General features: G+C 46.3%; 1 protein-coding gene across 1 annotated transcript in view; it reads left to right on the plus strand.

Moving 5' to 3' along the window:
* The window catches only part of LOC115096241, a 120051-nt gene that overhangs the window by 73595 nt on the left and 20845 nt on the right, over positions 1-25611 (plus strand). Inside the window, exons 7-9 of the mRNA XM_029610749.1 lie at positions 23360-23468; positions 23552-23622; positions 25218-25354. Coding sequence (XP_029466609.1) covers positions 23360-23468; positions 23552-23622; positions 25218-25354 — 317 coding nt within the window. The remainder of the gene's footprint in view (positions 1-23359; positions 23469-23551; positions 23623-25217; positions 25355-25611) is intronic.

Here is a 25611-nt window from a genome sequence, read left to right on the forward strand (position 1 = left end):
ATTCACCAGAGGAGACCCAGCCTGGTTAGCACCAGGGCCTTTTCCCGCCTTCCATCACCTCAAAATGGAGCTTGCAAAGCAGTCAACAGTGGCTGCTTATTGATGGCAATTACTCAGACCCTTCTTCCTTGCTGGCTCAGCTGAAGCAGAAAACTTCCCCCGCAAGAAGAGAAAAGGCCCCTCCGGAGCTGCGTTCCTTCACCTGCAAAAAAAGGGAGAGCTGGAGACTAAGAAGCTTAAATTGACCATTGTGCCAAAAGAAGTGAAAAGGAGCTGGCTGAGGGGCGCACGCTCTATAGAGTTTGGCAGCTGAGTACGGAGGGGGTTTGCCCAGAGCTCTTTGTACCTTTGTTGATAAACAACAGGGCTTTACAGTCTGATTTCCTCCTCCGTCACTAGAAGCCATAGATGGGAATAATTCTGGAAAAGATTCAGCAGCGATGGAGCTCCAGGCTGACTGGATAAAGTATAAACGTTGGCAAGTTAAACGTAAGACATTGATAAGACAGGCTAAGAGAGAATTTGAAAAGACGTTGGCCATAGAGGCAAAAACTCACAGTAAAAACTTTTAAAAATATCTGCGAAGCAGAAAGCCTGTGAGGGAGTCAGTTGGACCGTTAGATGATCGAGGGATTAAAGGGGCACTTAGAGAAGATAAGGCCATCGCGGAAAGATTAAATGATTTCTTTGCTTCGGTGTTTACTGAAGAGGATGTTGGGGAGGTACCTGTACTGGAGAAGGTTTTCATGGGTAATGATTCAGATGGACGGAACCAAATCACGGTGAACCTAGAAGATGTGGTAGGCCTGATTGACAAACTGAAGAGTAGTAAATCACCTGGACCGGATGGTATACACCCCAGAGTTCTGAAGGAACTAAAAAATGAAATTTCAGACCTATTAGTAAAAATTTGTAACCTATCATTAAAATCATCCATTGTACCTGAAGGCTGGAGGATAGCAAATGTAACCCCAATATTTAAAAAGGGCTCCAGGCATGATCCAGGAAACTACAGACAGATTAGCCTGACTTCAGTGCCAGGAAAAATAGTGGAAAGTGTTCTAAATATCAAAATCACAGAACATATAGAAAGACATGGTTTAATGGAACAAAGTCAGCATGGCTTTACTCAGGGCAAGTCTTGCCTCACAAATCTGCTTCACTTTTTTGAAGTAGTTAATAAATATGTAGATAAAGGTGAACCGGTAGATGTAGTGTATTTGGATTTTCAGAAGGCGTTTGACAAAGTTCCTCATGAGAGGCTTCTAGGTAAAGTAAAAAGTCATGGGATAGGTGGCGATGTCCTTTCGTGGATTACAAACTGGCTAAAAGACAGGAAACAGAGAGTAGGATTAAATGGACAATTTTCTCAGTGGAAGGGAGTGGGCAGTGGAGTGCCTCAGGGATCTGTATTGGGACCCTTACTTTTCAATATATTTATAAATGATCTGGAAAGAAATACGACGAGTGAGGTAATCAAATTTGCAGATGATACAAAATTGTTCAGAATAGTTAAATCACAAGCAGATTGTGATAAATTGCAGGAAGACCTTGTGAGACTGGAAAATTGGGCGTCCAAATGGCAGATGAAATTTAATGTGGATAAGTGCAAGGTGATGCATATAGGGAAAAATAACCCATGCTATAATTACACAATGTTGGGTTCCATATTAGGTGCTACAACCCAAGAAAGAGATCTAGGCGTCATAGTGGATAACACATTGAAATCATCGGTTTAGTGTGCTGCGGCAGTCAAAAAAGCAAACAGAATGTTAGGAATTATTAGGAAGGGAATGGTGAATAAAACGGAAAATGTCATAATGCCTCTGTATCGCTCCATGGTGAGACTGCATCTTCAATACTGTATATAATTCTGGTCGACGCATCTCAAAAAAGATATAGTTGCAATGAAGAAGGTACAGAGAAGGGCGACCAAAATGATAAAGGGGATGGAACAGCTCCACTATGAGGAAGGGCTGAAGAGGTTAGGACTTTTCAGCGTGGAGAAGAGACGGCTGAGGGGGGATATGATAGAGGTGTTTAAAATCATGAGAGGTCTAGAACGGGTAGATGTGAATCGGTTATTTACTCTTTCGGATAATAGAAGGACTAGGGGCACTCCATGAAGTTAGCATGGGGCACATTTAAGACTAATCAGAGAAAGTTCTTTTTTTACTCAACGCACAATTAAACTCTGGAATTTGTTGCCAGAGGATGTGGTTAGTGCAGTTAGTATAGCTGTGTTTAAAAAAGGATTGGATAAGTTTTTGGAGGAGAAGTCCATTACCTGCTATTAAGTTCACTTAGAGAATAGCCACCGCCATTAGCAATGGTTACATGGAATAGACTTAGTTTTTGGGTACTTGCCAGGTTCTTATGGCCTGGATTGGCCACTGTTGGAAACAGGATGCTGGGCTTGATGGACCCTTGGTCTGACCCAGTATGGCATGTTCTTATGTTCTTATGAATATTAATCGTGAATCTCCTTGCTGGTTAACCCTGGAAAAAGAAAATATGTTACCTTTGCATTCTACTTTACCTTCAACTCTGAAGACTCCGATTCCATTTAAGGGTTAACACAATTCTTTGATCTACTGTTAGAACACATTGGAAATTGGACATTGCGTTAACGCATCAGTGGAGGGACTCATGCTTGATTCCACTGTGGCGCAACCCATTATTAAAGATGAATAATAAATGCATTCATTAGCTCGAATGGCAAACAATGGGCATCTGGTATCTGGGTCATATTATTGACAAGGGAACGTGTTCCAATATTTTTTTTTTTTTTTTTTTTATATAAACAATTTTTATTGCATTTTAGCATAAAACAAAGGAACAAGTAGTGTGTTGAATACAGGCATCCTTCAGCATCCAACAAGCCCCAACAATGACAAATGCAATCCCCCAAGGAAAATATGTATACCACATGGACCCCCCCCCAGCCCCCCTCCCCCCGCCCAAGTCCAACTAGTCCATACTGTGACGTAAGGTAGCTCAACCATTAAGCAGCAAACTCCGCGCCCTATGAGATAAGGATTGGATGTAAGGGTCCCAAATCTGCAGAAATTGTTTTCGTCGCCTCGGGTCATGACGGGCAGTCATCCACTCCATCTGCATCAGCCGATGCCATTGATTCCTCCAAGTCCAGAAAGAGGGCGCCTGTGCCTCCTTCCATTGCAGTAGAATCACCTTCTTTCCCACAAAACAGGCTTTCATAAATAACAAGCGATGTCCAGCATCCCGGATACGCAATAAGGGAATGCATTCAAAGAGGGTCAAGAGGGGAGAAGCCGTCAGGGGAGTATCCAGCAACCTAGTCAAATAACAGACAATACGTTTCCAAAAGGATTGGATAACAGGGCAGCCCCAGAACAAATGAGATAATGTACCTCTGTCCCGAGCACATTTCACACACAGGTCAGACGAAATCAATGCAGAACGAAAAGCAGTCTGGGTAGACACATAAGCCCTCCACAGGAACTTAAATTGCATTTCTCTATAATAAGAAGCAAAGGAAATCCGGGCAATACGTTGAAAGCAAGTACCCAGCTGCCTGGCCGTAACCCCAAACTGACCCTCTGCGTTCCAACTCTCTGCCAATGCTGAGCAGGGCGCACGGTAGGTCAACGTGCGCAGCTGCTGGTGGTAGTGCGAAAGGGAGGGCGTGGAAGCCCGGTCCAAATGAAAATATGTCTTGAGCTTCCGGACCCCCTCCAGAGCCAAACTGTCCCCCGGAAGGGATTTAACATAGTGAGAGAGCTGCAAATATTCAAAAACAGATATACGTTGCAGATTATAATGGCTGGCCAATTGTGGGAGGGTAAACAACTGACCCAGATCATCAAAAATATGCCCTATTTGCGTTATCCCCTGAGCCGCCCATCGCCGAAAAACAAGAGACGTGGACCCAGGGGTAAAGTCAGGATTGCCTTGGATAGGAAGAAAATGACGTGTTCCAATTTTATAGTGGAAATGTGGTTTATCCAGATCACAGAATTTTAAATGGCTATAACTTAAGGCCTATGTTTTACATAATGGTGCAGATCTTGTTCCAGAACGAGAAAGTCTTCATATTTGTAAGACAGCTTCAAATTTCTGTAAAAAGCTTAATTCAAATTACACTTTAACTGGAGTAGAGAAAGTTTGGGGTAAAGAGATCGGGAGTCTGTTGGGCCATTCCATTTGGGATAAATTTTGGGAAAAGTCAATAAGGATCTCCTCCTGGCAGCTTTGGCTCAGACTCCATTTTATTGCACATAGAACAGCATGGACACCTGTCAAATTGCCAAAAATAATCAAATATAGAAAAGATAACTGTTTGTTTTGTAACATATCTAGATACCTCAGCCTGTATGCTGTATGATGTTCTAACATCAAACAGTTCTGGAGTTGACTGTGCTCTAGAATATAGTAAATATTGATCGTACAGGAAGAGTTAACCTTGGCCATTGTCATTTGGAGATCTCCTGTCTTCTGTCATCAGGTTCTTTTTTTCTAAATGCAAATTGATTGATCTCTTGTTAGTGGTAGCTCCTAACGTAATTCTTTCAAACTGGAAGACTAGTGGAAATACATAGAAACATAGAAATGACGGCAGAAGAAGACCAAATGGCCCATCCAGTCTGCCCAGCAAGCTTCACACACTTTTTTCTCTCATACTTATCTGTTTCTCTTAGCTCTTGGTTCTATTTCCTTTCCACCCCCACCATTAATGTAGAAAGCAGTGATGGAGCTGCATCCAAGTGAATATCTAGCTGATAAGTTAGGGGTAGTAGGGGTAGTAACCGCCGCAATAAGCAAGCTACACCCATGCTTATTTGTTCTACTCAGACTATGTTATACAGCCCTTATTGGTTGTTTATCTTCTCCCCTGCCGTTGAAGCAGGGAGCTATGCTGGATATGCTTGAGGTATCAGTTTATTCTTCTCCCATGCTGTTGAAGCAGAGAGCCATGCTGGATATGCATCGAAAGTGAAGTATCAGGCACATTTGGTTTGGGGTAGTAACCGCCGTAACAAGCCAGCTACTCCCCGCTTTGTGAGTGTGAACCCTTTTTTCTTCTCCCCTGCCGTTGAAGCAGGGAGCTATGCTGGATATGCGTGAAGAATCAGTTTTTTCTTCTCCCCTGCCGTTGAAGCAGAGAACTATGCTGTATATGCATAGAAATAGAAGTAACAGGCTTATTTGGTTTGGGGTAGTAACCGCCGTAACAAGCCAGCTACTCCTCCCTTTGTGAGTGCAGATCCTTTATTCCACATTTCCTCTTGCTGTTGAAGCTTAGAGCGATGTTGGAGTCACAGTAAGCATGTGTATGTTTATTTAATAAGGGTATTGTCTCCAGGCAGTAGCCATCATTCTGGCGAGTCACCCACTCTTCATTGGCGGCCTCTTGACTTTATGGATCCACAGTGTTTATCCCACGCCCCTTTGAAGTCCTTCACAGTTCTGGTCTTCACCACATCCTCCGGAAGGGCATTCCAGGCATCCACCACCCTCTCCGTGAAGAAATACTTCCTGACATTGGTTCTGAATCTTCCTCCCTGGAGCCTCAAATCGTGACCCCTGGTTCTGCTGATTTTTTTCCTACGGAAAAGGTTTGTCGTTGTCTTTGGATCATTAAAACCTTTCAAGTATCTGAAAGTCTGTATCATATCGCCTCTGCTCCTCCTTTCCTCCAGGGTGTACATATTTAGATTCTTCAATCTCTCCTCGTACGTCATCCGATGAAGATCCTCCACCTTCCTGGTCGCCCTTCTCTGTACCGCTTCCATCTTGTCTTTGTCTTTTTGTAGATACGGTCTCCAGAACTGAGCACAGTACTCCAGGTGAGGCCTCACCAAGGACCTGTACAAGGGAATAATCACTTCCCTTTTCTTACTCGATATTCCTCTCTCTATGCAGCCCAGCATTCTTCTGGCTTTTGCTATAGCCTTGTCGCATTGTTTCGCAGACTTCATATCATTAGACACTATCACCCCAAGGTCCCTCTCCTGCTCCGTGCACATCAGCCTTCCCCCCCCCATCGAATACAGTTCATTCGGGTTTCCACTCCCCATATGCATGACTTTGCACTTCTTGGCATTGAATCTCAGCTGCCATATCTTCGACCACTCTTCCAGTTTCCTTAGATCCCGTCTCATTCTCTCCATTCCTTCCGGCGTGTCCACTCTGTTGCAGATCTTAGTGTCATCCGCGAAAAGACAAACCTTGCCTTCTATCCAGTCCGCAATGTCGCTCACAAAGATATTGAACAGGACCGGTCCCAACACCGATCCTTGCGGTACACCACTTAAAACCGCTCTCTCTTCAGAGAAGGTTCCATTTACCATCACACATTGTCTTCTGTCCGTCAACCAATTTGCAATCCAGGTCACCACCTCGGCACTCACTCCCAAGCTTCTCGTTTTATTCACCAGTCTCCTGTGCGGAACCGTGTCAAAAGCTTTGCTGAAATCCAAGTATATGACATCGAGCGCTCTTCCTCGATCCAATTCCTTGGTTACCCAGTCAAAAAAGTCAATCAGATTTGTCTGACAGGATCTTCCCCTGGTGAATCCATGTTGCCTCTGGTCCATCAATTCTCTGGACTGTAGATAGTTCACTATTCTCTCTTTCAGCAGTGACTCCATTACTTTTCCCACCACCGAAGTGAGGCTGACCGGTCTGTAGTTGCCAGCCTCCTCCCTGTTCCCACTCTTGTGAAGCGGGACCACCACCGCTCTTCTCCAATCACTCGGCACCACTCCCGTTTCTAGGGATCTATTGAACAGGTCACACAGCGGAGCCGCCAGAACATCTCTGAGCTCCCTCAATATCCTTGGATGAATCCCATCAGGCCCCATGGCTTTGTCCACTTTCAGGTTCTTTAGCTCTTCCCACACATTTTCTACTGTAAAACGGATTTTCATCTATTCCACTTCCCACCAGTTTTTGTTGTGTAGAGATGGTCCTTCTCCAGGGTCTTCTTTAGTGAACACAGAGCTGAAGTATTCGTTTAATATTTCTGCCATTTCTTCGTCTCCCTCTACACATTGATCATTACCACCTTTCAATTTCACTATACCACTTTGGATCTTTCTCTTTTCGCTGATGTATCTGAAAAATGTTTTGTCTCCATTTTTTATCTCCTTGGCAATCCTCTCTTCCGCTTGACTTTTTGCCAACTTGATTAATTTCTTTGTCTCCCTCAGTTGAATCAGATATTCTTCTTTGTGTTCCTCCCTTTGGGATCTTTTATATATCTTGAATGCTGTTCTTTTAGCTTTAATTTTGTCAGCCACCTCCTTTGAGAACCAGATAGGTTTCAATTTTCTTTTGCTTTTCTTTACATTTCTAACGTATAGAGCAGTTGCCTTGGTGATTGCTCCTTTTAGATTGGTCCACTGCTGATCCACATCTCTCTCGTTCTCCCATCCTTTAAGTTCTTCCTCCAGGTACTTCCCCATTTCCTCAAAGTCTGTGTTTTTGAACTGTAAAACTCGGGTCTTTGTGGTTCTTTTCCCTATTCTTTTAGTGATATTAAACCATACCGTTTGATGATCACTGCTGCTGAGGTGGGCACCCACCTGGACATCTGAGACATTATCTGCATTAGTGAGCACTAAGTCGAGTATAGCTCCTTCTCTGGTGGGTTCCAACACCATTTGTTTGAACAAAGATACTTGCATGGCATCCACTATCGCTCTACTATTTTTAGTTTCTGCAGATGGGATTTTCCAGTCTACATCTGGCATATTAAAGTCACCCACGATCACCACTTCTCCCTTCTTACCTATCTTATGGATGTCTTCAACCAGATCTCTGTCCAGCTCTTCCTTTTGGTTTGGAGGCCTGTAAACCACTCCAATAGAAATGGACACTCCGTCATCTTTTTTTAGGTCGAGCCATAGAGCTTCTTCCTTACCCCAACTTCCTTGTAGCTCAGATGCTTGGATGTTGTTTCTGACATAAAGAGCCACACCTCCCCCTTTTCTATCCTCTCTGTCCTTCCTTAACAAGTTATAGCCTGGTATTGTTGTATCCCAATCATGAGATTCTGTGAACCATGTCTCTGTGATAGCAACAATGTCCAATTCTGCCTCAGTCATTAGGGCCTGCAGATCTGGGATTTTATTTCCCAAACTATGAGCATTTGTGGTCATAGCCTTCCAGGTACTCTCTTTCAGGTTATTGCTTTTCCTGGACTCCTTATAAGATATTAGTTGAGATTTGCTATTCACTTCACTCTCTCTTTTTTTAGTTGTGCCACTGTTGACAGAGTTATCCATCTCAATTAGATTTTTCTTTTGGTTATGGATCTTGAAATACTGCATGCATTGTGTTTTTTCTCTCATTTCTGGTAACACTACAATGTTTTTCTGAAGAACTTCTTCAGTTTTTAATATAGAGATGGCTTTTTGTTCTTTTTGCATTTGGTACATTGTGTGTCTCCTCATCACAGGTCTAATTCTACCTGAGCCCACTGTAATCCTGGATTGTAAAGAATTTCTTAATGACCTGTTTGAGTGGGGGGGTGTACCTGTTGGCTGCCCATCTGTCAAAAATGGGTGACTGTGGGGCCTACCTGAGCCTAATGAATCTCCTTTTCTTGACTCCTGGTTTTTTTGTGATATTGGGGAATTATGTTCTGAGTAATGCAATGTGGGTGTATTACTTTTAATTGAAGCTAATTGATCGTTAATCTCAGTCAGCTCCTTTTTCAAGGAAGAGAGTTGTGCACAAATTGGGCAAGCTCTAAGTGTCCAGATGCTTTCCCTCAGAATACAGGCTCCACAGCAGTTACATTGGATAGTCCTCATCATGGGAATTTGTGAATTGTATTTTCTTGACTTTTACCAATGTACTAATTTATCTCGCTGCCAATGGTACTTTAGGCAGTCTTTATTAGAAAACAAGCCCCAGGGATGGGTGGGTAGAGGGGCAGGGTGGGGGGGAGTCAAACAGTTAAGCCTGGGACAAGCTGGGTTAAGCAGGGCACCTCTGGACGGCTCCTTGCTTTTGGTCAATTGTTTTAAAAAACAGTCTTTATGCCCCAATTTTTGTTTGACCAACTTATTTATGCCAGCTAATTTCAAAACAGAGAGACTTAAACAGTTTACAAGCTGGAGAGCGATTTGGTATGGGGGGTGGGGGGTTTTTTTTGGTTTTTTTTTCTTTTTTCAACTTTTCAAACGTTATGGGATTTAGTCTCTTTGATGCTCAAGTGAAACTCGAGGAATGGTCTAAGGTCTGGCAACTAAGATTTAATGCTAAAGGTGCTGAGTAATACATTTAGAGTGCAAAAGCTCAAAGGAAAGGTAGAGTAGTGGAGGTGAAATTCTAAGTACAAAGGAATCGAGGGGTGATTATATCTGATGATGCTAAGGTGGCCAAACAGGTGGGTAAAGGGACGATAAAAGCCAGAAAAATGCTTGGCTGTATAAGAGAGGAAGGGTCAGCAGAAAAATGGAGGTGATATTATCCCTGTATAGGTTCCTGCTGAGACCTCACGTGCAATACTGAGTACAGTTCTGGAGACTGCACCTTTACAAGGATATAAACAGGATGGAGTCGCTCCAGAGGGGGCTACTAAAATGGTCAGTGGTCTTCTTTCTAAAGCATAGGGGGAGAGACTTAAAGATCTAAACATGTACACCCTAGAGGAAAGGGGAGATAGGGGAGATATGATAGAGACATTCAAATATCTCCAAGGTTTCCATGCACAGGAGGTGAGCCTTTTATAATGAAAAGGAGGCTGTAGAATGAGGGGTCATGAGATGAGGTTGAAAGGGGGTAGATTCAGGAGTAATCTTAGGAAATATTTCTTTAAGGAGAGGGTGGTGGAGGCATGTAACGGCCTCCCACTGGAGGTGGTGGATACAAAAACAGTCTCTGAATTAAGAAAGCCTGGGGTAAACACAGGGGATCTCTATGGAAGTGATGCTAAATTATTTGGATGGATGGGCAGACTGGATGGACCATACGTTTGGTTTGGGTTTTCTTTGTCGTTATGTTTCTATGATGCAAATATGAAACAGTGGTTGCAGAAAGGTCAAATCAGCTTGGTGGATATAAAGAAATTTGGCTACCCTTAGATGTATTGAGAACATAAGAACCTGCCATACTGGGTCAGACCAAGGGTCCATCAAGCCCAGCCTCCTGTTTCCAACAGTGGCCAATCCAGGCCATAAGAACCTGGCAATTACCCAAAAACTGAATAGGCTGGACCAGTACAACAGTGAATCGTGCAGCTTATTTCTTGTGATGCATTAATAAAAAAAAGGGAAGTGACCAGAGAGCAGTGAAATACATATAAAGATGTCTTTTCCCCATCCCTTCCTGCCTCTACCCAGCCAAACAATTCCCGTTCCAGAAGAAGGGTTTTGTCGTCCTTCTCCCTCTTCCTATGGGAGGCATTGAAGAGCTTTGCCTCTCTGCCAGTTTGGGGATTCGAACCTTCTCCAGCAGGGCGGTGTTTGCTGCCTTTCATCCTTGGCTGTTGCCCCAGGAACAAGCCCTCCCCATTTGGGAGATTTTCCCCCAACAAGGTCCTTTGCATGGAGAGGAGAGGAGAAAGATCCCGCCCCGGTCTTTGAGGTCCGTACGTGAAAGAAGACCTCCAATTTCCAGATCAAAATATCAGAGGGGCAGGCGGGCGCAATCCTTTCCAGCGCTGACACATGGGAAAAAAACAAACCCATAATCCTTTCTCATTTTTTTAACTCTTGTTTTCAAAATTATTAAACATAATTCCAGTCAAGAATATTGACATTACAGAAATACGACAACCCAAGAAAAAGGCAAAAGAGAAAATAATACAAGCTCAGTTGTCTGATGAGACCACCATTGGGGACTGAAACTGATGGTTATTTACTCTTTTGGATAATAGAAAGACTAGGGGGCATTCCATGAAGTTAGCAAATAGCACATTTAAAACTAATCGGAGAAAGTTCTTTTTCACTCAACGCACAATTAAACTCTGGAATTTGTTGCCAAAGGATGTGATTGTTATGAATCGGCTCCTGAAGAAGGAGGAGTTAGCAAACTGTTATGATCTATTCCTCTTGAAGGGAGGAGTTAGCAATCTGTAATGAATCTGCTCCTGTGGAAGGAGGAGTTAGCAATCTGATATGCTCAGCTCCTGTAGAGGGAGTAATAAACAATCTGTTAGGGTTTAGACTGCGAAGTAGCAATCTGTTATGAATCTGTTGCTGAAGACTCCTGATGGAGAAGGAGTAGCAATCTGTTACCAGCGGAGTGCTTGGAGAGGGCACCCAGCTGTAGAGGAATGTAGATAGGTGGATCCTTGGGCCGATGGCAGATGACTGCACCCCCAGGAGGATTTCCTGAGAGGGACCACCGGCTAGGCTTGAGTATGGAGACAGACACAGATAATTCTTTTATTAGACAGGTTAGTAGAACCACCAGAGGTGGCAGTAGTGAGTTGATATGCCCGGCAGTGCTGAAGTCCCTCAGGAACTGGAACAGCGATCCCAGGGTTGCTGAGCTGTAGAGAAACTATAGATAGTGAGTAGACAGGGTATGCTGTGTTCATAGCCAGAACTGGATGACAAAACTCACATAAGGACTTTAGGAAGCTCAGGGTTAGGCCCTCGAGGAGCGAGTACCTGGTTCCAGGGAAAGCTCTGAGAGAGTGATGGTAACTCACAAATGTCTGTATCTGCGATAGCTTCCAGGCAGTAGAGAATCTTCAGAGTGTTCAGGAACATGGGCCCTCGAGGAGCGAGTACCGGTTCCTATCTGTAATCTGAAAATAAAGAAAAGAGAGCGAGGCTCCCGGGGAGCAGGTACCCCTGGTAAGTTCGAGGAGGCAGAGTAGCTTGGGAGTAAAGCCGAAGCAATCCCCCTTACTAACTCGATTCATTTAGCGAATACTGAGACCTTTTATATTGGAAGCGGATGACGTCATCTCAGGGGGATGCCCCCGAGGTTTGCGCCCTTGCTGGAACATCAATCGGAGCGCTTGCGCCCTACGTCATCAGGAACATGGCAGATCCATAGCATCGAGCCGGTCTGGGGATGCCGGAGGGAGACGACAAGAAGACGCCACGGCAGCAGACCGTCCATCCGACCTGGAGGGAGTCGCCACTGAGGCAAAGAGTGCGGAGTGAGGGCGTCGAGCAGCGAAGGACGCAACAGTACCCCCCTTTAAAGGGTGATCTCCTCTTCGGGTACCAGGCTTACGTTTCAAAGGATGCGCGAAGTGAAACTGAGGAAGCATCTCTTTGTCCAAGATATTGGTCTGAGGCTACCAAGTGATCAAATCGGGGCCGAAGCCTTCCCAAATCAGAAGGTATTCAAAATCTTGCCTCTGTTACAAACATCCAGAATCTCTAGATCTAGATTTCTAAGTCATCTTCTGCATTGATGACAGTAGGTTCTTGAGATTTGGAAGAATCAGAGTGTAATTGATGATATCAGCAGCAATGGGTAGAGCTGCTGTGGATGTCACTAAGGAATTCAGTGGAAGTTGTGAAGTTGAAGAATGTCCAAAATCCACTTCCAAAGATGACTCTCCAGTAGAAGATGCTGGATGAGAGATGGTAGTATAGCAGCAGTAGCTAACTGCTGTAGACATCACTGTGACTTCAACGGAAGTGGAGATGTTGGGATAGGTCCAACCCCACTTCTAAAGGTAACTCTTCAGTAATGTAACTGGATGCGGTGTTGACTTCAGCAGCAATAGCTTAGCTGCTATGGACGTCACAGAAACTTCAATAGAAATGGCAATGTTGGGGAACGTCCAAAACCCACTTCTGGATAACTCTTCCGTAGAAATGCTGGAAAAGAGATGATGGCAGCACCAGCAAATCAAACAGGCTGGTAGCTAGAGATATCTTCTTCGGATCTAATTGTGCTGTAGTGCTTCAGACACGACTTCCGAGTGAAACAATTGTAGCAGATCTCTCTAAGGTATAGTCCGTGAAGACGGTAAGATGTAGAGCACCTTCTAGCCATGGCGAACATAGCAACCGCTATGAATATCAGCAGCCAGGAATAGAACGGCTGTGGACGTCATTAAGATCCTCAAGAGAAGTGGCGATGTAAAGGAAAGTCCAAAGCTCACTTCAAGTTGTGATGCAATAATGGATCTTCTAATTTGACGAAGGGACTCCTCAGGTCTTCCACAAGACGTCTGAGAATAAGGTTGCCTCCTGCCCCTGAGTCCACCAGGGCAGGGGTCTGAACCGTGGCTGGTTCAGAGGTCACAGAGACTGAACGAGAGACCGGAGGAGATAACGCAGTATGGCCCAAGAACAGTCCTCCCGTGGGACTTAGGCCCGTCCGTTTCCCAGATGAATGGGGCATGTAGAGACATCATGGCCAGGCTGACCACAGTACATGCTCAGGCCGCGTTTCTTCCAAAATCTTCTCTCCTTTGAGGTCAAGCGACCATGACCAAGTTGCATCGGTTCATCTTTATCAACAGCAGGAATTGCTGGACCAATCCGAAGTGCAGGAGTACTGGCCTGTTTCAACCCAGTTAACACCTTAGGCCGGAGTTCCTTCACCTTGTCTCGGAGCCGACAACCATCCGAGCAGCTAAGGCTTTCAATTCTTCCAGCGAGTCAGGTGTCTGGCGAGTGGGCCAGCTCGTCTTTCAAGCGGGTATCCAGGCCTCTGCAGAGAGTCTTGAGACAACTGGGGTCCCAGCGAAGTTCCACTGCAAGAGTCTTGAATTCTATGGCAAATTCAGCCAATGATCTGTTGCCTTGCTTCAAGTCCACTAAAGCAAATCCGGCAACAGACATACCAGCAGGGTCATCAAAACCGGATTTAACAAGTCATTAAATCCTTCTATGTCCTGTAGAATAGGGTCCTTGCGTGCCTACAAGGTAGATGCCCACGACAAGGCTCTCCCATCCAAGTATGACAGGATGTAGCTGGTCTTAGAGAGGCCTGTGGGAAACAATGAAGGCTGTAAGGTGAAATGCATGCTGCACTGATTCAAAAACCCCCATGTCTTCTGGAGTTCTCCGGAGAAGCGAATAGGAGCAGCCAATGGAACAGCAGTCTTTATAGTTACCTCCTGTAACTGACCTTCTTGGGTAGAAGCTGTGCCTTGTATCTTCTGTGTGTGAAGCTGATGGAAAGCTGCAGTAAGTTTCTCCAAGCTTTCTTGCTGTTCTGAGATGCGTTGAGCCAGGCCCGGTATAGACTGCAAGCGGAGAGGTGTGCCGGGTCCATGGGGTTACTGACATCCCATACCTTAAGCTGGATTCTCAGGAGTACTGCTTCTCCAATTTAAAGCCGGATCCACTGGACTTAGCAATCTGTTATGCTTCGACTCCTGAGGAAGGGGGAGTTAGCAATCTGATATGCTCAGCTCTTGTAGAGGGAGTAGTAAACAATCTGTTAGGGTTTAGACTGCGGAGTAGCAATCTGTTATGAATCTGTTGTTGAAGACTCCTGATGGAGAAGGAGTAGCAATCTGTTACCAGCGGAGTGCTTGGAGAGGACACTCAGCTGTAGAGGAATGTAGATAGGTGGATCCTTGGGCCGATGGCAGATGACTGCACCCCAGGAGGGGATCCTGAGAGGGACCACCGGCTAGGCTTGAGTATGGAGACAGACACAGATAATTCTTTTATTAGACAGATTAGTAGAACCACCAGAGGTGGCAGTAGTGAGCTGCTACACCTGGCAGTGCTGAAGTCCCTCAGGAACTGGAACAGCGATCCCAGGGTTGAGCTGTAGAGAAACTTTAGATAGTGAGTAGACAAGTCTGTTGTGTTCATAGCCAGATCTAGATGACAAAACTCACATAAGGTCTTTAGAAGGCTCAGTAGCTGGAAAGGGTTAGGCCCTCGAGGAGCGAGTACCTGGTTCTAGGAAAAGCTCTGAGAGAGCGATGGTAACTCACAAATGTCTGTATCTGCGATAGCTTCCAGGCAGTAGAGAATCTTCAGAGTGTTCAGGAACATGGGCCCTCGAGGAGCGAGTACCGGTTCCTATCTGCAATCTGAAATAAAGAAAAGAGAGCGAGGCCCCCGGGGAGCGGGTACCTCTGGTAAGTCCGAGGAGGCAGAGTAGCTTGGGAGTAAAGCCGAAGCAATCCCCCTTGCTAACTCGATTCGTTTAGCGAATACTGAGACCTTTTATATTGGAAGCGGATGATGTCATCTCAGGGGGATGCCCCCGAGGTTCGCGCCCTTGCTGGTACATCAATCGGAGCGCGCGCGCCCTACGTCATCAGGAACATTTTATTTATTTATTTATTTAACAGTTTTATATATCGAAGTTCTGGTAACAAAGTTACTAATCAATTCGGTTTACATTACAACAATTAAATTGACAGTATATAGAATAATGTCTTACAGACAACAGGGAAGATTGAACTTGGAAAAAATAAATAATAAAATAACTTAAGGAGAGCAATAAATAACTTCAAGGGAGCAAGGAGAGTACAATTTAAATACAATATAATTTGAGGCCAAGTGAATATATTTTCTTGAATTAAATATGTCGGGCCTGAGGTCGATTGTTAAGATGTACAGATTGGTTATTGGGATTGGGAGAATGCTTGGTTAAACAACCAAGTCTTGAGTCTCTTTTTAAAGGTGGGTGCCGATTCTTCAATTCTAAGGTCAGGAGGGAGTGAGTTCCAGAGTTTAGGGCCAGCGGTGGAAAGAGCTCTTTTACTTAGTGATGTTTTGAGCGGATGGGCCTTTAGCGTGCCTCTCTGGGCTAGCCTCGTCGGACAGGAGGTGGTGTGAAGCTGTAAAGGGATGGTGATGTCAATTGGAGAAGAGTTATTGATGACTTTGTGGATTATTGTTATGGTTTTATAGAGGATTCTCTGATTGATGGGGAGCCAGTGAAGGTTCTTTAAGATGGGCGTAATATGGTCCCTTTTGTTGGATTTGGTTAGAATCCTCGCAGTGGCATTTTGTAATAATTGTAGAGGTTTCAAAGTGTTTGCGGGCAGACCAAGAAGTAAAGAGTTACAGTAATCTATTTTCGAGAATATTATTGTTTGTAGAACATATCTGAAGTCTTGGAAATATAGGAGGGATCTTAGTCTCTTTAATACTTGGAGTTTAAAGAAGCAATCTTTTATAGTGTTATTGATGAAAGCTTTGTAGTTCAGCAGATTGTCCATGGTGACCCCAAGATTTCTGACCTGGGTGGAGAAGGCTGGAGGAGATAAGGAGTGTGTGTTAAGTGAGGAATAGTTGCCATCTGGAGTGATGAGCAGAAACTCTGTCATGGCGGATCCATAGCATCGAGCCGGTCCGGGGATGCCGGAGGGAGACGGCAAGAAGACGCCGCGGCAGCTGACCATCCATCAGGCCTGGAGGGAGTTGCCATGGAGGTAAAGAGGGCAGAGTGAGGGCGTCGAGCAGCGACGGACGCAACAGTGGTCAGTGCAGTTAGTGTAGCTGTGTTTAAAAAAAGGTTTGGATAAGTTCTTGGAGGAGAAGTCCATTACCTGCTATTAATCAAGTTTACTTAGGGAATAGCCACTGCTATTAATTGCATCAGTAGCATGGGATCTTCTTAGTGTTTGGGTACTTGCCAGGTTCTTGTGGCCTGGATTGGCCACTGTTGGACACAGGATGCTGGGCTCGTTGGACCCTTGGTCTGACCCAGTCTCTCTCCTGCACCCCAGCACTCTCAGCCTTTCTCTGAGTGCAGCAGATTCCTTTCCCTCGGCTGCTCTCACTCACTCACCCTCTCCATTCCCACACTCGAGCTGCTCTCCTGAGGTGAGGCTTGAGATCACCTCCCTTCCCGCCCCTCCCTCCTCATACCCCTCCCCTTTCCCTTTCTTCCCTCTCACTCCCTCTCCTCCTTTTTTTCCCTCCCCCCTCCTCTCTGCAGTCACATCCCTATCCCTTTCCCTTCCTTTTTTTTCTCTATTTTCCCCAGTTCCCTCCACCCTCCTTTACTCACAACACCCCTACTCTTCCCCTTTTTCTTTCTCCCTTCTCACTACCTCATATCATTTCTCTTTTCTCCACTCCCCTCTCTTCTTTCTTCCCCCCCCGCACTCACCCCACCATTCCCCTTCCCTTCCACTCTCACACAGGCCAGTTTTCTATCTCCTTTTCTTCCTGCCTCCTTACTCATCTCCGTCCATTTTCTTGCTTCCAGCCTGCCCTTTCACTCACACAACACACCCCACTACCCTTCCCCTTTGGTTCTCTCTCCCTCTCCCTTCATCTCCTCCCCTCTCCCTCACCCCATCCTTCTTCTTTCCTCCCTCCATTTACCTTTTCTTCCTCCCCTCACTTATACCACTAACCCTTCTTTCCTTCCCTCTACTCCCCCTCCCTCTTTACTTCTCTTACCCTCTCACTCACATGCTCTTCCCTTTTTTTTCTCCCTGCCCTCTTATTCATACCGCTATACCCCTTCTCCTTCCCTTCCCTCTCGCCTCCTCTCCTTCCTCTTTTTTCCTCCCTCCTCTCTCCCAGCTTCCTTTCCCATCACCACACTGGTCTTCCTGCCGGTGAGGGGTGGGAACCCCCTGGCATCTCTGAACTGGGGCGCCATGCGGGTTGTCTTCCTGCAGGTGGGGGTAGGGAACCTTCTGCCACCCCCGTGACATTTACCCTCCTGCGGCCGTTTGCCTCCCCCTGCCTAACGATAGAGCAGCCCCTGCAGTCTCTCTTGCACCCTGGCGCATAGCAGACGTCCACGGTTTTCTCCTTTGGGATCTGAGAAATGTCCACTTTCTTTTTGTTGTTTTTGTTGTTTTTTTCAGGCGCCGTGCATCCGAATGCACTCCCAGAGGAAATTGCACGCTGCTGCTTTCTTGAGAACATTGTGTGTTCTGCAAAGTATGAGTTAGTTTTGGTTCCCACAGGGACCCATTTTACTGCAGCCTGCTGAAAAAAACCTACAAGCTGCTGAGTCACAGCCGGAGGACACAGGCCGCTCACGTCCCTGCAAAAGTTACAAAACAGAACTTTTTTTCTTTCTGATATTTTAGGAGTTAACCCAATTACATTTCTTTTTTTTTTAATTTTTTTTTTATGCATTTTAACAAACTACAAGTATCCACTTGTTAAAGAAATCTCTTACATACAGAAGGAAAATATTTATAAAAACTAAGTTATCCGCCAGTGCACAACATATTTCTGTATTGTAAGCAAATAGAAGAAATATAGGGGAGAGCAGATTATAAGAGCGACAAACTTTCAATTAGTAATATTAAATTCACAAGTTTATCTGGCGATCTGAACAAGCCCTTCACTAATTTAACATACACTCCAAACAGCAGGATTATATGGGATTTGGGCGAGTATCCAGAAAGGATCCAAGTTGTATAGGAACAAAAAACCACACATCTCTGATCCTGAAAGAAAACACAACATTTGCAGGGAAATTGCAACTTAAAGGTAGCCCCTTTTCGTACAACTTCCTCTTTCCTATTAAGAAACTCTTTCCTTCTTAATTGGGTCTGCTTAACTGAATCTTGATAGCAACGTACTTTTTGTCCAAAAAAAGGAACTCGGCTGTTTCTGAAATATTGTTTAAAGATATTGTTCTTATCCATAAGAAACGCGAATGTTACTAATAATGGTCTACGCTGCGAAACTATAATTTCCTGTGACGATTCCAATAATGTTGACAGGTCTGGTAAAGCTTGATCTTCTATATCGTTTGGATTGTCCTCAGTTGCATATAAATAGTACGCCTTGGTTCTTACTGGTTTAATTTCTTCCGGGACTTTCAAGACTTGCGATACATACAGCTTGAATAAATCCAGTGGGGCAATGTTTCTTAAGACAGGAGAATTAAGAAATCTTAAATTGTGCGCCCCAAGATTATTCTCAATCTTTCTAACCTCCTGTTTACCATGTCGTCATTTGGAAGTATGGACGATTGTATTTTTTTCCATTTCAACAACACAAGTCTCTAGCTTTTCAGTTTTATTATTTGCATCGCTATTTCTGTTGCATTATGCTGAACTTGTTGTTTAATTTCCATTACTTCTTTTGTTAATCCCAAAATGGCCTTTTCTAAAGACTGAAGAGCATCCCAGATTGAGGAAAGAGTTATTTCAGGTGCTTTCACCAGCAAATGTCCTTTCTTAGATGCCTCCTGGTCTGCCCCGTTTCCCACTCCTGCTGCTGGACCGACGCCCTCTCTAGGGCTCGAGGATTCCAGCCTTGCTGCCATTTCCAACCCTTCTCCCCCATCTCCTAGGGAGTGGTCTACCTTGGCTTCTGGCTCCTGCTTGGTAAGTCCTTGCGATGTTATACCTCGTTCAACGCGTCCACCTCCCTCCGGATTCCCTCCGTTGGGCTTGCAGTTCCTCTCCTGCTTCCGTCCTCGTCTCGGCCCGGGGGCACCGGTCTCATTGGTGATCCGGGCTCAATGATGTCTCGGTTGGGGAGGCAAGCTCTCGCTCGCCAGCGACCCGTTCTCCCGAGCATAAGTGGAGGCACCACTGCGAAAAAGCTCCCGATCCTGGGCTGCGTCGTCTCCGCCGGTGTGGAGGCAGTCTCGCCACACCGGACCCGGGCTTTGCGCTTGGTGTGCGGCATCAGAAACGGTTACTATTAGAAAAAGAAATTCGGAGCTCCTCGCAGCACAACCGTTCAGGTCGCCATCTTGGAAAGCTCCCACAACCCAATTACATTTCTGTAGGTGAGACAGGGGGTCCCGGGCATTCAGTCCCCGGCCCCAGTCTCTTTACAGCACCGGAATCGGGCCTCAGACCAGCTCCTGTTTTAGTACGAAAGGGTCCAGGGGAATGGACAGAGAAGGGAGAGGCTCTGCCGATATAAAGGCCAGCAGCTGGCAGAAAACTGGCCCTTAACATTGGCCGGTTTAAAGGGTTTGCCAGCCACCCACCTCCCTGAAAGAGAAGTGGCCAGGCTGGCTGAACAGTGGCCGGTTGGCTACCCCAGTGGCCAGTTAGCTTCATTTAAACATTCCTAAGCTCGTACCTCCCAGCTCCGGCCCCATTCTTATCAGAATGGGCTGATTTTCGGAGCTGCCCGGTGTCACGGGGGCATAGCCTCATGGAGCCACTCGTGCATCGCACCCGGGTCCCTTTCCACCAAGTCTCTGCTGTAGTAAATCACCAGCAAAGAAAATAAAATTACAAACTGAAAACGAAGGACCCTAAACATACTGGACAGCGGCTTAACCCCTCGACTTTCAAATCCCATCCTCAGGAACCGCCAGGGGGTCCCTGTGAAGGGTAACCAACATATGCATATGGCTCCTGCATGTTTTCTTTTCTGAATTGTATTTCTATATATTATCTCCATCACTAGGGATGATTGATTATAATCTGGGAAGCGATTCATAAATAAGTTCTCTGCACCCCACCGGCAGAAAGAAAAGAGGACTCCGAGGAAAAGAAGAGAAGGGGCTAAGAGAGGAAAGGAGATGAGGTGAGGCAAAGGAAGGGAGTGTGAGGGGAGGAGTGAGTGTGGAGAGGAGAAGAGGGATTAAGTGAGAAAGAAGGGAAGGGGTGAGTGAGAGGAGAGGGAGTGAGAAGAGGGACCTGAGGGAGTGAGTGGGGAGGGGAGGAGAGGGTGAGTGAAAGGAGATGGAAGGGAAGGGGCTAAGAGAGGAAGGAGATGAGGTGAGGCAAAGGAAGGGAGTGTGAGGGGAGGAGTGAGTGTGTGAGAGGGGAAGAGGGATTAAGAGAGAAAGAAGGGAAAGGGTGAGAGTGAGATGGAAGGGGTGGTGTGGGAATGGGGAGGGGGGGAGTGAAAAGAGGGACCTGAGGGGTGAGTGGGGAGGGAGAGGAGAGGAGGAGAGGGCTGAGTGAGAGGAGATGGAAGGAAGGGTGAGTGAGTGAGTTGGGAGGGGAGTAGTAAGTGAGTGGGAGGGAAGGGGGCATGTATTACAGGAGAGTGGAAGGGAGAGAAGGCAAGGGGCTGAGTGAAAAAAGGGAAGGTAAGGAGAGGGTCTGAGTGAGAGGAAACGAAAGGGGAGTGAAGAAAGGGTTGGGAAATAAGAGGGAGCAAAAATGTGTGAGTGGGAGAGAGGGCAGGACCACCTATGGTGCAAGCAATTTTGGGGATGGCACAGGCAGTGGCAGGACTGTGACAATTGTAACCTCTGTCCTTCTTGCCCATATTGGCCTGGAAGAGGACCTGGCCAGGTGGGAAGGAGGAGGAGCAGTGGCCAGAGTGTGTGGCCAGCAGAAAGAAGCAAGAACAGAAGAGAAGGTAGAGGCTGCTGCCACTTGTGCGTCCCAGAGGGGAGGAAGAGAGAATGTGTACGTGTGTGAGTGAGAATGAACATGTGTGTCAGAGAGTGTGTGGCCAGCAGAAAGGAGCAAGGACAGAAGAGAAGGTAGAGGCTGCTGCCACTTGTGCGTCCCAGAGGGGAGGAAGAGTGAATGTGGACGTGTGTGAGTGAGAGTGAACAATGTGTGTCAGAGAGTGTGTGGCCAGCAGAAAGGAGCAAGGACAGAAGAGAAGGTAGGGGCCTTGCTGCCACTTGTGTGCTTCCCAGAGGGGAGGAAGAGGGATGTGGACGTGTGTGAGTGAGAGTGAACATGTGCGTCAGAGAGAGAAGGTAGAGGCTGTGGCCACCTTGTGCGTCACAGAGAGGAGGAAGAGTGAATGTGGACGTGGTGTGAGTGAGAGTGAACATGTGCGTCAAGAGAGAAGGTAGAGGCTGGTGGCCACTTTGTGGTCCCAGAGGGAAGCAAGAGAGAATGTGGACGTGTGTAGTGAGAGTGAACATGTGTGTCAGAGAGTGGTTGGCCAGCAGAAAGGAGCAAGAACAAAGAGAAGGTAGAGGCTGCTGCCACTTGTGCGTCCCAGAGTGGAGGAAGGGAATGTGTGCGTGTGTGAGTGAGAATGAACATGTGGTCAGAGAGTGTGTGGCCAGCAGAAAGGAGCAAGAACAGGAAGAGAAGGTAGAGGGCTGCTGCCACTTGTGCGTTCCAGAGGGGAGGAGAGTGAATGTGGACGTGTGTGAGTGAGAGTGAACATGTGTGTCAGAGAGAGAAGGTAGAGGCTGTGGCCCCTTGTGCGTCACAGAGAGGAGGAAGAGTGAATGTGGACGTGGTGAGTGAGAGTGAACATGTGTGTCAGAGAGTGTGTGTGCAGCCTCCTCGCCACCACTTATCCATGACAGTCCTGAGGTGACTGGAAATCAAAATCTCCCAGGTATGGAGTACGAGGAATTTTCTAATTCTTATTAGTTTTAATTGTTGGGTAGTATTTGATGGGTCTGCTGTTTTGAAATATTTTATTGGTTCTTGAGAATTTTTTAAACATTTGTTATGAGTTTAATTATTGAATGATCTATTTGTCAGCTGTTGTAAATATTTTATTGGTATGGTTTTACTGTTATGATTGATGTGTTATGTTTCTTGATTTTATTATTGGTGTAATGAGTCAGGGCGAGGTTTCTTCTGTTTTTCCTGAATTTGGCTTGTTCCAGGTTTCGTCTGCATGCTTCTATGTACACTTATAGTTTCTTTTTTTCTGCATTCGGCGAGAGTCCGTCTGTGTTCTGCGTGTGTGACCGAGGCTTTAGGTATTCTGCTAGTCTGTAGTTTCTGTGCAGGGATTTACAGTAGCCTGGCTTCTTCTGTTTTCCTAATAAGAGGTGTGATTGATTTTTACGGCTTGGTATAATATTCGTGGTGTTCTCTTTGCATAAGTGGATTTTGGTATTGATTGTAATTGTAATTCGGTTTTGCTCATAGCTTTACAATAGGCTTAATACTGTATCTGTTCCAAGTATCTTTTATGCAGGGTTTTCTAGTTGGCACCACAACAGTGCATGTAAAAAAGAATATACATACAGTTGTGATATGTTTCTCCCTGCGAAGATTATACGTGAATGTCTTTTTCCTGTCGAATCTGTTATTATAAATGCATAATTTGTAGTGTGTACACGGCGAGGGCTGCGGTGCAAGGCTGTAGGTTTTCCTAGGGGACCAATACCCTTGCGAACTGTCCTGGGGAGAGTCTTGCCACACACAAGACCACCGCCATTCACCCATCTCCCAGGGGGAAAAATGCTGGTGAAAGCACGAGCTGCAGGTCATGAGGGTTCCTGGACGTTGGAAGACTGAGGGGTCAAAGGATTGAGGCTGTGGCGGAAAGACTGAATGAATTCTTGCTTCGGTGTTTCCTGAAGAGGATGCTGGGGAGGTACGCAGATATCAGGGATGCAGGCCTTCCTCCCCTTCCCCGAGGGTAAAATGTGCGTTTGGCCTGTTGCTGAATGCATGTTTTGCACTCATATGCGCTATTTTTAAAACTCCCGGTGCCTTTCCATGGAATTAGCTACGGCATCGGGAGTTAAAAACGAATTAGAAATGTGCACTGACGTCCATCACCCAGTTCCGTAATGCCCCGAGTCCCGCGAGGCTGGCCAGCTGACCTCCTCACGCTATCGTCTTGTACCCTCCTTACAGGCGATCCTATCTGCTCTCTTCAACACGCATTACACAATCTCAGGAGATCGGCTCTCTGGCGCTGCAGGATTTCCTGGCTGCTCTGCAAAAATACGCCCCTGTGAACAAGGTGAGTGCAAAGCAGAGGGTGTGCAGGCCGAAAAAAACACTCGGTCCCTTTGTGTTTTTGTGCCTTTCATGTTTTCTTTTTAGTGTCTGCTGTTCACGATCCCCGGGGGGGAAAGCTAAACAGACCTAACATGCCCCTCGCACGTGTTTGTCGTGTAGCGAGCATGTTCCCGTAATCCATACGGCTCGTCCTGCACGCGTGCTCCGGTTTATGTGCACAGACTCTGCAGGACTGCGGGCTGTGAACACCCAATGATCATCGCAGAAAGCAGAGACGCCAGCTCATCTGCCAGGGGCACCCCCCCCCCCCCCCGGTGTCCTCTTAACCATCTCAGTTCGGGTTCTGGCTCAGAACTTGGCACAGGTTCCCTGTAACTGCGCCTCTTCTGGACGTGCGCAGTCTGGAGTAACGGTGCCTTTTTCTCACGATCGCAGACATTGCCGATGCAAATGCCCTTGGTTGGATGCGTCCACAACCCCTTATGCTAGAAGGAGATTATCGCATCCAAAACGCCCGTCCAACCCCCCCGCGAAGGTAATAGCGCTCCTGACATGCAAAAGCGTGTCGATCAGGCTATTAGCTGTTCTCCCCCAATTCAAAAAAAAAGTGCACATTTTAACCTGCCCGGAGGAGGTGTTAATTCTCGAGGAGCCCCAAAACAATAACAGAAAAGCAGGAAATACTGCTTTTCTGTTCCTTTTTTCAGTTCCTGTGATGTTAAGTCGGAGGAACCGGAATAATAGAATATTTTTAAAAATTAGGGTGCCAGCAGTCAGGGTAGGAAAACGGCAGCCACCTCTCCCTGGGCGCCCGCTGCTGAGGAGGCGCTAGGGGCGTGAGGTTTCTCCCAGTGCCTCCTTTTAACCGCGGCATTCGGGAGAGGTGGATCAGCGCACATTAAGGGAGCCGGCGCTCGCGTTTAACGCGCAGTGATATTGCATCGGCCCGAAGTGAGTGAGCACACGAGAGGAAATCGCCGTAAATGCAGGAAACTCGGCGCGTTAAAAGCAACGGGGTCCATATTCAAAAGCGTTTTGCCGGCTAACTCAGGGGCATAACTGGGAGGAGCTGACTTAACCGGCTAAGTCTAGTCGAGCCAGATGCCGTCCCAAAGTTACCAGCTATATTCAATAGCGCGGCTGCATTTACACCTCCAAAGTTAGCTGGATAGGTTTAACGGGTTAACTTTGCTACCTGGACTGTGTTTGAATATGGACCCAATGTCAACTGCAGCGTCACAGTCTGACCAGTAGGCCACATGTACTAAAAGGGGAAAAGCCCTTTCACTATAATCAGACCCAGAGAGAGCAGAAGCCATGCCAGGCCCAGACAGGGTCAAGCCCTGGTTCGTGTAAACACAAGTAGCCTCAGGATTTTCCTCATTTTTCTGCCTGCGGCGGGGGGAAGGAACTCTCAGTAAATCTGACCCCTGGACCCTTCTTCAAAGCCAACAAATAGCAGTAGCTGGGCCCATTGCAGCCATGGCTGCCCTGGTTTTGCTGGTGTCTGGAAAGGGTGCGCACAGCCAGGGTAAGAGTGTAAGTGGCCCGGCTCTGCGGCACTCCCTGTGCTCCACTTCGAATGCAGAGCCCACACTGTGTCCCGTGGACCTCTGTGCAATTGCGCCTTGCTAGGCCTTACCAGGATTCTTCCTGGGCCTGGCTTGCCAGCTGACCGCAGTCCTCTCTCGGTGGTGGCCTGTGTTTTGGTTCTCCAGTGACCAGCTCTCTTCTTTGGCTCTGCTTGCAGGTGATCGCTCTCCTGGGCCACGTGCTCTGTGGGACTCTGGACCCCTCCGTGCTACGTTATGCTCTGCTCATCGCTGACCTGCTGACCTCTGTCTCGCTGGTGGCTGTTGGCGATTTCAGAGTCTTTGCTTCTCAGGTGTACCCCTTCCTGCAGGTCTGTGTGTGTCTTATTTATTTATTTATTTATTTATTTAGGCATTTTTGTATACCGACCTTCCTCACAAGATATCAAGTCGGTTTACAATACAAAATATACATTGCACAAGCAACTCTAATAAAATTACAATAAATGAAATCTCATAATATAAAATCATAATAACAATATAAAATTAATCAAATAAAACAAACCTTAACAATAAAACCATACTAAACTATTACTAAACATATCATTCCTT

Source organism: Rhinatrema bivittatum, chromosome 7 (assembly GCF_901001135.1).
Source record: "Rhinatrema bivittatum chromosome 7, aRhiBiv1.1, whole genome shotgun sequence".
Lineage (NCBI taxonomy): Eukaryota > Metazoa > Chordata > Amphibia > Gymnophiona > Rhinatrematidae > Rhinatrema > Rhinatrema bivittatum.